The sequence below is a fragment of the Mesoplodon densirostris genome, chromosome 8 (assembly GCF_025265405.1).
Source record: "Mesoplodon densirostris isolate mMesDen1 chromosome 8, mMesDen1 primary haplotype, whole genome shotgun sequence".
Taxonomy (NCBI): domain Eukaryota; kingdom Metazoa; phylum Chordata; class Mammalia; order Artiodactyla; family Ziphiidae; genus Mesoplodon; species Mesoplodon densirostris.
The window spans coordinates 49,380,897-49,395,660 of NC_082668.1; the positions used below are offsets into that span (position 1 = coordinate 49,380,897).

The 14,764-nt window shown below is 34.6% G+C and overlaps 1 protein-coding gene across 1 annotated transcript in view; it reads right to left on the bottom strand.

Moving 5' to 3' along the window:
- Window positions 1-14,764, bottom strand: part of FAM171B (family with sequence similarity 171 member B) — a 67,136-nt gene that overhangs the window by 17,076 nt on the left and 35,296 nt on the right. Inside the window, exons 2-4 of the mRNA XM_060106748.1 lie at window positions 13,469-13,702; window positions 8,245-8,337; window positions 5,109-5,267 (exon numbers count right to left, since the gene is read on the bottom strand). Coding sequence (XP_059962731.1) covers window positions 5,109-5,267; window positions 8,245-8,337; window positions 13,469-13,702 — 486 coding nt within the window. The remainder of the gene's footprint in view (window positions 1-5,108; window positions 5,268-8,244; window positions 8,338-13,468; window positions 13,703-14,764) is intronic.

The window sequence follows — 14,764 nt, forward strand, 5'->3', positions numbered from 1 at the left end:
TCAGATTTGACAGAGAAATTAAAACCTAAGAGAATTCACCACCAACAAACGAGCTTTACAACAAATGCTAAAGGAACTTCTCTAGGCAGGAAACACAAGAGAAGGAAAAGACCTACAATAACAAACCTAAAACAATTAAGAAAATAGGAACATACACATCAATAATTACCTTAAATGTAAACGGATTAAATGCTCCAACCAAAAGACATAGACTGGCTGAATGGATACAAAAACAAGACCCATATATATGCTGTCTACAAGAGACCCACTTCAGACCTAGGGACACATACAGACTGAAAGTAAGGGGATGGAAAAAGATATTCCATGCAAATGGAAATCAAAAGAAAGCTGGAGTAGCAATTCTCATATCAGACAAAATAGACTTTAAAATAAAGACTATTACAAGAAAAAAGAAAAAAAAAAAGGACTTATAAGAGACAAAGAAGGACACAACATAATGATCAAGGGATCCATCCAAGAAGAAGATATAACAACTGTAAATATTTATGTACCCAACATAGGAGCACCTCAATACATAAGGCATATGCTAACAGCCATAAAAGGGGAAATTGACAGTAACACAATCATAGTAAGGGACTTTAACACCCCCAGTTTCACCAATGGACAGATCAGCCAAAATGAAAATAAATAAGGAAACACAAGCTTTAAATGATATATTAAACAAGATGGACTTCATTGTTATTTATAGGACATTCCATCCAAAAACACCAGAATACACTTTCTTCTCAAGTGCTCATGGGACATTCTCCAGGGTAGATCGTATCTTGGGTCACAAATCAAGGCTTGGTAAATTTAAGAAAATTGAAATTGTATCAAGTATCTTTTCTGACCACAATGCTATGAGATTAGATATCAATTACAGGAAAAAATTTGTAAAAAATACAAACACATGGAGGCTAAACGTTATTAAAAAACCAAGAGATCATGGAAGAAATCAAAGAGGAAATCAAAAAATACCTAGAAACAAATGACAGTAAAAACATGACGACCCAAAACCTATGGGATGGAGCAAAAGCAGTTCTAAGAGGGAAGTTTACAGCAATACAATCCTACCTCAAGAAACAAGAAAGATCGCAAATAAACAACCTAACCTTACACCTAAAGCAAGTAGAGAAAGAAGAACAAAAAATCCCCAAAGTTAGCAGAACGAAAGAAATCATAAGGATCAGATCAGAAATAAATGAAAAAGAAATGAAGGAAACGATAGCAAAGATCAATAAAACTAAAAGCTGGTTCTTTGAGAAGATAAACAAAATTGATAAACCATTAGCCAGACTCATTAAGGAATAAAGGGAGAAGACTCAAATCAACAGAATTAGAAATGAAAAGGAGAAGTAACAACTGACACTGCAGAAATACAAAGGATCATGAGAGATTAATGCACGCAACTAATTATATGCCAATAAAATGGACAACCTGGAAAAAATGGACAAATTCTTAGAAAAGCACAACCTTTCGAGACTGAACCAGGATGAAATAGAAAATATAAACAGACCAATCACAAGCACTGAAATAGAAACTGTGATTAAAAATCTTCCAACAAACAAAAGCCCAGGACAAGATGGCTTCACAGGCGAATTCTATCAAACATTATAGAAGAGTTAACACCTGTCCTTCTCAAACTCTTCCAAAATATAGCAGAGGGAGGAACACTCCCAAACTTATTCTGTGAGGCCACCATCACCCTGATACCAAAACCAGACAAAGATGTCACAAAGAAAGAAAACTACAGGCCAATATCACTGATAAACATAGATGCAAAAATCCTCAACAAAATACTAGCAAACAGAATCCAACAGCACATTAAATGGATCATACACCATGATCAAGTGGGGTTCATCCCAGGAATGCAAGGATTCTTCAATATATGCAAATCAATCAATGTGATAAGCCATACTAACAAATTGAAGGAGAAAAACCATATGATCATCTCAATAGATGCAGAGAAAGCTTTCAGCACAATTCAACACACATTTATGATAAAAACCCTCCAGAAAGTAGGCATAGAGGGAACTTACCTCAACATAATAAAGGCCATATATGACAAACCCACAGCCAACATCGTTCTCAATGGTGAAAAACTGAAACCATTTCCACTAAGATCAGGAACAAGACAAGGTTGCCCACTCTCACCACTATTATTCAACATAGTTTTGGAAGTTTAAGCCACAGCAATCAGAGAAGAAAAAGAAATGAAAGGAATACAAATCGGAAAGGAAGAAGTAAAACTGTCACTGTTTGCAGATGACATGATACTATACATAGAGAATCCTAAAGATGCTACCAAAAAACTACTAGAGCTAATCAATGAATTCAGTACAGTAGCAGGATACAAAATTAATGCACAGAAATCTCCTGCATTCCTATACACTAATGATGAAACATCTGAAAGAGAAATTAAGTGAAACACTCCCATTTACCACTGCAACAAAAAGAACAAAATACCTAGGAATAAACTTACCTAAGTAGACAAAAGACCTGTATGTAGAAAACTATAAGACACTGATGAAAGAAATTAAAGATGATACCAACAGATGGAGAGATATACCATGTTTTTGGATTGGAAGAGTCAACATTGTGAAAATGACTCTACTACCCAAAGCAATCTACAGATTCAATGCAATGCCTATCAAACTACCACTGGCATTTTTCACAGAACTAGAACAAAAAATTTCACAATTTGTATAGAAACACAAAAGACCTCCAATAGCCAAAGCAATCTTGAGAAAGAATGTCGGAGCTGGAGGATTCAGGCTCCCTGACTTCAGACTATACTACACAGCTACAGTAATCAGGACAGTATGGTACTGGCACAAAAACAGAAATATAAATTAATAGAACAGGATAGAAAGCCCAGAGATAAACCCACGCACATATGGTCACCTTATCTCTGATAAAGGAGGCAAGAATATACAATGGAGAAAAGACAGCCTCTTCAATAAGTGGTGCTGGGAAAACTGAACAGCTACATGTAAAAGAATGAAATTAGAACACTCCCTAACACCATATACAAAAATAAACTCAAAATGGATTAAAGACCTAAATGTAAGGCCAGACACTATCAAACTCTTAAGAGGAAAACACAGGCAGAACACTCCATGACATAAATCACAGCAAGATCCTTTTAGACCCACCTCCTAGAGAAATGGAACTAAAAACAAAAATAAACAAATGGGACCTAATGAAACTTAAAAGCTTTTGCCCAGCAAAGGAAACCATAAACAAGACCAAAAGACAACCCTCAGAATGGGAGAAAATATTTGCAAATGAAGCAACTGACAAAGGATTAATCCCCCAAATTTACAAGCAGCTCATGCAGCTCAATATCAAAAAAACAAAAAACCCAATCCAAAAATGGGCTGAAGACCTAAATCAACATTTCTCCTAAGAAGATATACAGATTTTCAACAAACACATGAAAGGATGCTCAACATCACTAATCATGAGAGAAATGCAAATCAAAACTACAATGAAGTTTCAGCTCACACCGGTCAGAATGCCCATCATCAAAAAATCTACAAATGATAAATGCTGGAGAGGGTGTGGAGAAAAAGTAACCCTCTTGAACTGTTGGTGGGAATGTAAATTGATACAGCCACTATGGAGAACAGTGTGGAGGTTCCTTAAAAAACTAAAAATAGAACTACCATATGACCCAGCAATCCCACTATTGGGCATATACCCTGAGGAAACCATAATTCAAAAAGAGTCATGTACCACAATGTTCATTGCAGCACTATTTACAATAGCCAGGACATGGAAGCAACCTAAGTGTTCATTGACAGATGAATGGATAAAGAAGATGTGGTTCACATATACAATGGAATATTACTCAGCCATAGCAAGAAATGAAATTGAGTTATTTATAGTGAGGTGGATGGATCTAGAGACTGTCATACAGAGTGAAGTAAGTCAGAAAGAGTAAAACAAATACCGTATGCTAACACATATATATGGAATCTAAAAAAAAAAAAGGTTCTGAAGAACCTAGGGGCAGGACAGGAATAAAGACACAGACATAGAGAATGGACTGAGGACATGGGGAGGGGGAAGGGCAAAGTGAGAGAGTGGCATGGACATATATACACTACCAAAGGTAAAATAGATAGCTAGTGGGAAGTAGCCGCATAGCACAGGGAGATAAGCTCAGTGCTTTGTGTCCACCTAGAGAGGTGGGATAGGGAGGGTGGGAGGGAGATGCAAGAGGGAGGGGGTATGGGGATATATGTATATGTATAGCTGATTCACTTTGTTGTGCAGCAGAAACTAGCAAACCATTGTGAAGCAATTATACTCCAATAAAGATGTTTAAAAAAAAAACAAACCTTGTAAAGTTTTTAAAGTTTTAGCAAAATACACTGTAACTCAAAGTGAAAAAATAATAATAAAAAAATAAAAACAGTGGAGTTTGTTAATTGCAACAACTGATAGAAATGGTAGAACAAGTGTGGATGTACAGAGGGAAGATACAGTTTTTATAGGTGTCATTCATAAGTTAATTGTTAAATAAAGTGTAAGATTCCATCATCTTCGTAATGTAGGACATGACAGCCTTATGTAAGTGTACTAGTGCTGCTGAATATAAAAAATACTTTTCAATATTACCGTTTTACTCAGAGGATATCAAATATATTTGAAAAATTTCCAGTTGCTTACTCTAATCTTTAAACTTTTTTATATCTAACAATTATTGACACTTCTGATCAATTTGATAAGAATGAATAGGTCAAATTATATGTGTAAACTTCTTAATCAAATTTCCACTTTCAAATGTATATTTTAATTTGAAAAATTATACAATAATCATTACTATTTTCTATACCTTGTTTACCTCCTTTGGATAAAAATATCCTGTAAATTAAACTCTCTATTAATTTGAAATAATGTATGCAGAAGACTAGTATAATCTTTCTTTCACTGGATCAAAGGGACTGCCTATAAACACTTTAATAACTATATTTATGTTTCAAAAGTGACATGTCTCCTCCAAAGCTTAAATGAATTTCAGACATCGAAATAAATAGTACTTGATGAGATTTATGTACTGTTTTTATAAATAGATTAGATTATAAAAAATTAGAAAATACCTGACTTATTGAGAGTAATTCCAGTCGTATACAGAAAATTATCCACTTTCAAAAACTGTTGTAGGACTGTAAGGTAGCCTGTAACGTTGCTAATGTGATGGCTGTTGGGTAGTCTAATTAAGGCTTTTGAAAACTGAACACTTGGTTGAGATTTGGCATCTGGAAAAAGGAAACCTCATTAGCAAATAGACAAAACAAATGCATATTAAGCACAGCATTACTGGTCAGGACATTCTACTCTAAGTGAACCAGTTATTTCTAAAACATTACTGACATCTCCTAATTATAATTATTATTTTATATTCAGATCTGAATAAGTAAGAAATGCCCCTTTCTTTAGATCATACAAGGCACCTTTAGCATAGAGAGTGCTTGATTCGCTTGCCCAGAATTTCTTCACCCTTTGAGTTTCACTCTAGGGAACCACACATTGACCCATGTGGTCCACTTGGGCTTTCATTTCTGTCACAAGAGGTAATGGTGCATGCCGGAATGGGCTGAAACCCATCAAAAGCATCTCATTATCCTGTTGGCCACAGTGATTTGTTGAACTATGGGACTTGTGACAACCACAGTTAATGAGATGCAACGTGAGTTCTGCTTGGACTTCTAGGGGAAAAGACCTGCTATTTCCCACTAGATTTTATGTGGGCAGATATATGTCTGGGAGTTGCAAAAGCCATCTTGTGACCAAAAATGAGAGCTCGTTTGAAAATGAGACAATATTTAAGTACTGGAGAGTTGAGAAATGGAAATAGTAAAACTAGTTCTCAGTTATTTCAGCTGATGCCCTGATCAAGCCATGTCTAAAGTTGGTCCCATCCCTACACTTATCAATCATTCGAGCAATAAATAAGTGCTTCCTTTGGGCTTAAACTAGTTTCGGGTTGGGTTTTCAGCAACTTGCAACAGAAAGTATCTTTGATGATAAGCCATATACTTAAGTGGGTAGGTTTCTGCATCAGGTAATTAAACACCCATTAAAAGTTTTTCAAATGCCAGGCATTCAATTTATAAATATTATCTCATGTAAATAACTTTGAATTGACTATCCTCTAATTTATGGAGAACCCAGGGACAATATTGATTTTTTTCTGTAATCAGCAGATCTTTAACAATTCAAGGATCAACTCATATCATTAAAACTAAAAATTATCAGAAACAATCAGTTAAGTTCTTAGGATGAAAAAAGTATCCATTTTTAAAGAGTTACATGACAATAAAAAATAAACTATACACTGAATGAGAATTATCTTACATTGTTTTATTTATCATTTATGTATGAATCTAGAAAAAATGGTACCTGGAAAGTAAACAGTTAAGGGATATAAAGAAAAACAACACATCTATATTATCCTTGTTAAATTGCTTTGAGGGCACAATGTAATACCTTTTGATCCCTTACAGGTACTATCTACAACTTACTTACTCTTTTAAAATGTGTGGCTTAATTATGATGAAAATCCAAACTTCTTTACAACTGAAAACATGTACACTAAAGGACATGTCTAACTGAACTTCTCTAAGGTTTTACACATTCCTGAAGTTCCCAATTTTTCCTGCTCCTTTTACTACAAATATATTTACACACAGGCCTAACACAGTTTTTCACTATACAAAATGAACAACTTCCTGATAAAATCTTAGAAGGAAAAATATAAACGTTTTTTGGAAGTTAAGAAGTGAGGATGTGTACTTTCTAAGGAAAGATTTAACATCATCAGAAACATCCATCCTTTCTTGGTTGGCCTCACCAATAGGTCAACTCTTAGGGAAATGAGGCAGTAAAAGGAATTCCAGAGGGCTCACAGTGTTCTTACAGAGATGGGCACGTGGCATGGGCAGTGCCACCCAGACAGACGAGAGCTCACCACTGCTTGGTACAGTGGCAAAGGAGTGGTACATGGACATGCTCATGCTGATCCTTTTCATATAACCCAGTAGAAATTACAATTTGTAATGGGGTTTGAAGAATCCAGGAAGGAGTAGGATGTGTCAGGATAAAACCAAAACTAACAAATGAAGCAGGACTGTGGAGAATCTGATTTCACTAAGGCCCCAGCAGCATAAAATGTGGTCTCTCTCTGCAAACATGCAGTTCCTATTTACTTTCCACCCTTCATACGCAGCGCTATATCCACCCATCCTGCCATGCACCGGCAAACTCAGCGCAAGAGTAAGAGCTTCTACGGCCTTGCTCAGTCAATTACTCTAAGATTAATCAAGCCCTAGTTAGTTTTTTCCAAATGATAGCATTAGGCTTTCTTTTTTAATACATTAGGACTAAGTAAGATAAGCTTCTGAAGATGAAGAGAACTTCAAAAGCAGTTCTTTTTACCATGACTCCTGTATTGGACTTTGAGGTTTTCTGCCTTTACCAGCCATTCTTATTATGCTTTAGTTCTAAGCATTAATTTCCCAAAAGAAACAAAAAAGCCAATTATTGTCATTTATAGAGGTTTTACATAATATGCAGTAAGAGTCACAAAATGCTGGGACTAGTTAAGGGGGTGAGGAGGTGAGGTAAGGATAAAACTATCATCTTCGTGGTTGGTAGAGCAGAGCTGGAGGACACAGCTTGAATCAGACCCCAAGTCACGCTTCCTGTATTCCTGCCCTTGGGATATGTGAGTGGGGCAAATCATGTCTGCCAAGCAGATACTTAACTCCCCAGCCTCAGACCCTTCCCACACAGGCAGCAAGATTAATGTCAGAGGCAGGAATGAAGGTGACCTGCAAACTAGAAAGCCCCAGAGGTCTGAGTCCTTTTCCCAATTTCACCAACCACTAAAGCTCAGTGAGAGATGTGATTTGGAAAGCAGTTCAGGGACTCTTTCCAGTATTTCTGCAAGTCAGATGTTCTACTGGGGGTGGCTAAAATGGTAAAAGAGAGAATGATTCACTCACACACACACACACACACACACACACACACACACAAATGCTATAGTTTGATAGTGAAATAAGAATCAGTTCAGATCAACTTATAGTTAGTACTAATCATCCCTGATCAATTTAGATTTTTCCCACCTTATAATCAACACTGATCCACTAGTGAAGAAGTACAGTTATACAATATAGTCACAATATAGTCTCTTTACTTACTAGCTAAGTAAGAAGTGGTGTACTTACTTACCAGCTAATTTTCCAGTAATTAAAACAGTGTCTTCAAATAGCCATATATTTGCTTGGCTTTGCGGGAACAGTGAAAGTGTAACTGATGAATATACTGTGAAATATAGCATAATTAGGATATTTTATTAGACATGGGGGAAAACTGGGACAAATATAGTTCTGCTCCAGCAGGTCCTAAAAATGTGGGGAAAAAGAAATTCTGTGATGGGAAAAGCAATTCAAAACAAAGGAAGAATGCATGTATAATATGATGGAGGAAAAAAAGGAACATAATAAAGTGAGACGATTCGGCATCACTATTTTACTAATTTTTAAAAAGTTTATACATTACTTTGTACCAAGGTGACTAATAATGTTCTCTAACTAACCCCAGATATATTTGGTCAAGTTAAATGCTTAAACAACCCTCTGCTATTTTCTCTATATAATCGTTACTTATTTCCTTCTTATGTTGAATAATTTTTAAGCCATTTTTTCCTGGCCCCATGATTCAAGGTTCACTCAGATGGGGAGTATATCCACTATTCTTTTTTAACTTCCCATACAAAGGTGCAGTGCTCTTCTTCACAGTGTGGTTCGCCAAACAGACTGTGCTTTGCCAAAGGAAGAAACAGTTTAACACATAAAATGATCCAGAGGCAACCTTTAGTAGTAGGGAGGATGGGGCTGGACCCGCCTACCAGAGTAGGCACCTGAAATGCCTGGTGAGATGAGTAAGTGCAGATCCCCTGAAAGATAACTGAATTCTTTCAAGATCAGGAACAAGATGCAGGGACAAAAGACCATCGTTTTATAAGCAAGACCAAATCAAACAACCTGACCAATCCTGCAAAAGAAAAATAAGTCTTGAGGCATCACCTAAAGTACAACTTCTCACTGATCTCTCTCCTCCATGCAATGCAAGTAAATATCAACAGAAATGATACAATATCCCTAAATCACTTAAGAAAGGATAAAACACACTTGCACGAGAATACTTTCAAAATTTGGAGATATTTCAAAAAGCTGTAAAGGAAATACAGAAAAGACAGGATAAAATATTAAAAGTATACAATGATGTATGGGTGGATGTAAAATAATATACTTTTTTTCTTAAGTAGGAATAGAGGACTACCAAATGAAAGTGATTTTAATTCAGAGTACACTAACATTTAGATGGATTGTTAGACGTATTAGGTTGGAGAGGAGGTGGTTAGGGGAGTAGCTTGGACCCCGAGATGATTGTATCCCATATTTGGATACTTTCTTAGTCCCAGGTAGGTTAAAAAGGACTACCCTGACAGCTTTTTCTATTAAACCTGAGGAGAATCTTTCAGAAAGTCACTTAATCTTGGATTCAGATTTCCTTTGACTTTAAAAAATGTTTCTGATTATAAATGGGATATATATCCACTCTGGAAAAGTTGAGAAATACAGAAAAGGAAAGAAGAAAATGATGGTCATCACAATACCACCACAGAGACAACCACTATTAGTATTTCAGTATAGCTCTTCCTGGATTTTTCCTGTGATTTTTTTTTAAAAAGAGGGAGTATGATATTGTATACAGAACATTTTCACCCTGCTTTTTCACTTAAAATAATATTGTAAGCATTTCTGTCCCTCAATAGAAACTTTCATAACATTTTCAAGGTCACATATTTCTTAAAGTATCAAGATTCACTTAACCACTACACTGTACAATACTGTATATTTAGATTGTTTCCATTTTTACTATTACAAAATAATATTTGACTCAACATCCTTGTGCACAGATATCTGTCCACTTTATTTGTATATTTGTGTTTAGGATAGATTCCCACCAGTCAATGATGATGAAGACTTCGAAGACACTGACACACACATTGCAAAGTTGTTATCCAGATAACACTGCCGACTTCTCCCACCAGCAGTGTTTGAGGATGGCCATCTTGCCCAGCTTGTCAATATTGAGTATGTTCACTTTTTAAAAATGTTTCTAAAGTGAAAAAGTCTAAGAAATGTGTATTTTGGGGGCATACTTAGATTATTAGGAAGGTAAAATATTTTACCATATTTACTAATCACTTGTATTTCCTGTTTTGAAAACTAAGTCATGATTTTATCCATTTACCTTATTTAGGCAGGGCCTTGGTTTTTTTTACTGATGTGTATGAATTCTTAACACATTAAGGATATCATTCCTTATTATTTCATATTTTTTTTTACTACTTTTTAAAATTATGGGGAAATCTACCTTTTATGACATCTTTCATTGCTTTTCAGTTTAAAAAGACCATCCAAGGGCTTCCCTGGTGGCGCAGTGGTTGAGAGTCCGCCTGCCGATGCAGGGAATGCGGGTTCGTGCCCCGGTCAGGGAACATCCCACATGCCGCGGAGCGGCTGGGCCCGTGAGCCATGGCCGCTGAGCCTGCGCCTCTGGAGCCTGTGCTCCGCAACGGGAGAGGTCACAACAATGAGAGGCCCATGTACCGCAAAAAATAAAAATAAAAATAAAAATAAAAATAAAATAAATTAAAAAACCATCCTAAAAAAATAAGATAGTTTATTAAATTTAATATAATTTAATTTTCCGTATTTTAACTTTTTGAGCAATATATTTTGGAATATGGATTCAAATTAATTTACTCCAAATAGTTAACCAAAGTATCCCAATATTACTTATTGAATATTCAGTTTTTTCCTCAAAGATTTATGATTCCTATCATAGATTATATTTTTTATGCCTACTAGTATCTGATTTGTACCATAATACAAATCATAGTACAATATCACTTAATTCTGTAGCTATATATTTTAGTTATCTGGAATGGCAAACTGTCTCTAGTAAATCGTCTTTTAAAACAAGATTTCAGGTATTTTGACACATCTGTTCTTTAAGGGTTATTTTGCCAAGTGTTTTGTTAATGCATTAAATCTATAAATTAATCTGGGAAGAATTCAAATCTTTACAATATTCAAGCTAAGAAAAAATATTTTTCCAGTTTCTGGTGTTTTAGTTGATTTGTTTTTGTTTTTTTTTAGGTCTATCAGTAACATTTGGTAGTTTTATTTTCCCTCCCCACAGTTACTTCACTTTTTTTTTTGTAGGTTTCCCTGCATATTTTGTTTGTTCTTGTTGTTCTGAGAGGGATTTCTTTTCATTATTTTTCCTAATTGGTTATTACTTCTGGTATATAAGAGCATGTATTGATTTGTAGCAATACTAATTTGTAGTTTTCCAGGGATATGATCATAACCAGAAAAAATGGTTTTGATTCTTCCTTCCTAATAGTTATCCCATTTTTTATCTGTTAATATCTTTTTGCTCTGATAATAACTTCTACTACAGTGTAAAATAATACAGACATCTGTGTTTAGTTTCTTATTTTAGTAGGATCACCTCTAATATTTTACAGTTAAGTATGATTTTGAGATACCTAAGGATATCTTTATGGTCCTAGTTTTTAAAGAGTGTGTTCTTGGTTAGGAATGAATGGTGAACTTATAAAATGCATTTCAGGCAACATTTCAGGCAATTGTTGATATTATCACATATTAGTTCTAATTTGTTCTACTAATATGATACATAAAATTAATGAAGTTTGACATCCTTATAGTCCTACAAAGAAGAAAAATCCTACTTGGTCTTGACAGCATCCTATATTTAAATAATGGTGAAATTCTTTTCTGTACTGTTTAGGAATTTTGCATTTAGAGTTATAAGTATGACTGGTCAATAAAGAGGTGTGTGTATATGAGAGAGAGTATGCACACATGAGGGCATTTAATTTTGTATTACCTTTGTTAGGTCTCAGAATCAAGGCTGTACTGATTTGGTAAAATGATCTGGGGCACTTTTCCTTATAGCCTTTGAAGTTATTTTTACCCAGAACATTTTACCCATGGTTATTAATCTACCTCATCTACAATCAATATACCATTTATATTATCACAAAATTGTTTGTTTTATTGGATTTTTAAGATTATTGCCAAATTTTTTGATAATTATGATTTTTAAAGCTTTTATGTATTTTTATCTTTTATTTCCCTCATTTTTGTTTAAATTAGCTAGATGTGTGTATAATTTACTTCAAAGAACTAACACTTTGTCAATTATTTCTTTATATTTTTCTAATATATGCCAATCTACTTCAATCTTTTTATTTCCTTTTTTCCATTTTAGTTGGTTTCTTCTTTCATTATTTTTCTCACTTTTGTTGAATGAATAGCTGTACTTAATTTCTGTCTTTAAAAAATTTAAAGCATTTGAGACCATGAATTCACCTCAAATACATCCCTATCTGGATTTTCCAGTCATTTTATTACAGTTTTATTCACATGAGTCTTATTATCTAATTCATTTTTCATTTTCTTTCTCATTCTAAATCTAAATAGTTCAAGAATTCAAATGTTTCCAATACGAAACTAAATAAAATATCTAAAACCTAACAAGAACCACCACAATAAAAAATAAAATTTTTAGAAAGATTGATTACCTAATGTATCAGCCTTCCAGTCAATCAGACTTACATTCTGGTACCTTGTATGGCCAATTTTCCCAGTATTCAATTAGTTATAATAACTCCTACCAATTTTTTTCCAGCTTTATTGAGATATAATTGACACCTAACATCATGTAAGTTTAAGGTGTACAATGTGATGATTTGATATATGTTTATATTGTGAAATGACTGCCACAATAATTAATAATTCTTTCTCCAGTATGCCTCTTGTACTCTCATCTCTCCTTTCCATTTCCTTTCTTACATCAGGCTACTGTCCACCAGCACAACCACAGCTTCATAGCCAGGCTCCCTGAATCCATTTTAGCCCTGCTGTTGCCCTGTTCTTTATACACTGTAAATTCAGTTTCTAAACAACTTACTTTCATGAGCTCAAGAATCTACAAGAACTGCTTTATTATTCGTCACGTAAACCTAAACTGTTCATCTTATCTTTTGAGACTGTCCTTTAATTATCTGGCCCTTTACTTTACTTTGGCCTATCCTGCTTCTAACTAATTCTTTGGGCATGCCACACCCCTCTCTGCCACCTGCAGACAAGCTTTGTGCCAGAGCAGAGCTGTAGCTCGGGATTCCTTCAAGCTTCTGTAGAAGGAAAAAGACCTTCATGTTTTCTTCAAACTGGCACGCCTTTCTAACCTCCTTATATTGGCTTCACATAGTCTCATTTTTGGTTTATCAGAACAAGAGAAAAAAAATCATTTGCATTTAGTGAAGGCAAAACATTGTTTAACTGCTTACTTGGCATTCTTCCAGTCTTCCAAGGCAGAGGTGTCAACACATAGCCATCTTTGTAAGCAATAATGGTTAGGCTGAGTCCTAACTTGTAGGGTACTCTTATCAACACTGCTCCATTGTTTCTAGTTACTGTGGAATTTGTCTTCGTGTAGTTTACAAACACTTCTACAACTGCTTGACTCAGGTACTGACGACTGATGATGTCATTCACCTGGACTTTCAGCATAAATACAGACACTGGAAGAGAAAAAGAAAATCGCAGCACGTTATATCCTAGAAAACATATGTCACTATACTTTAAAATGTCATTTAAGACACCTGAACCAACAGTACAAAACTGTTGAAAAATTTAGGAAATACATACACATGGATGGATAGAAAGAGGTGTTAAACATTCCAACAAATTCATTATTCTTCCTAAAACTGAATAAATTTGAATTTATTATTAATACGGCACAGTATTATCACTCCATTTTCTCTGCCATTTAGAAGGAGAAGGGAGAACAGTGAATAATGGAAAGAGTTTCTGGCTTTAGGAAAATAATTTTTACTTTATGTTACTAATTTCTAATATTATCAAGTTATATAGATTTAATACTAATTTAAAATGCAGTCAAAGGTCTTAGAATAAAATGCCATCTCACCAAACCCATTAGTGCACGGCTAGCTCCTTTATTTTGTTCTGTTGTCTGGAAAGCAGGGGATGTGTTTTAGTTCCAAATTACAAAATATCAAAACAAAATCTCAGATGGACCTAGAGAATATTATGCTTAGTGAAATAAGTCAGAAAGATAAATACTACGATGTCACTTATATGTGGAATCTAAAAAATAACACTAATGTATATGCAAAACAAACACATTCACAGACACAGAAAATAAACTTAAGGTAATCAAAAGGGAGAGGGAAGGGGGAGGGACAAATTAGGGGTATAGGATTAACAGATACAAACTACTATCTATAAAATAGATAAGCAACAAGAAGGTATTGTATAGCATAAGGAATTATAGCCGTTACTTTGTAATAACCTATAATGGAACATAATCTGCAAAAATACTGAATCACTATGCTGTATACCTGAAACTAATATTGTAGATCAACTATACTTAAGTTAAAAAAAAAAAACTTTTTCTAAAATATAAAAAAACATTATCCATTAAATATACAGACACAACATGTGAAAATAATAAAGTCAAGAAAATAAGAACTAAAGCTTTTTCTACTTAAACCTCCAGCCTTATAGATCTTGACAATGTGTTCATGCATTTACCAATGATAATGTCTGGCTACAAAAGAACT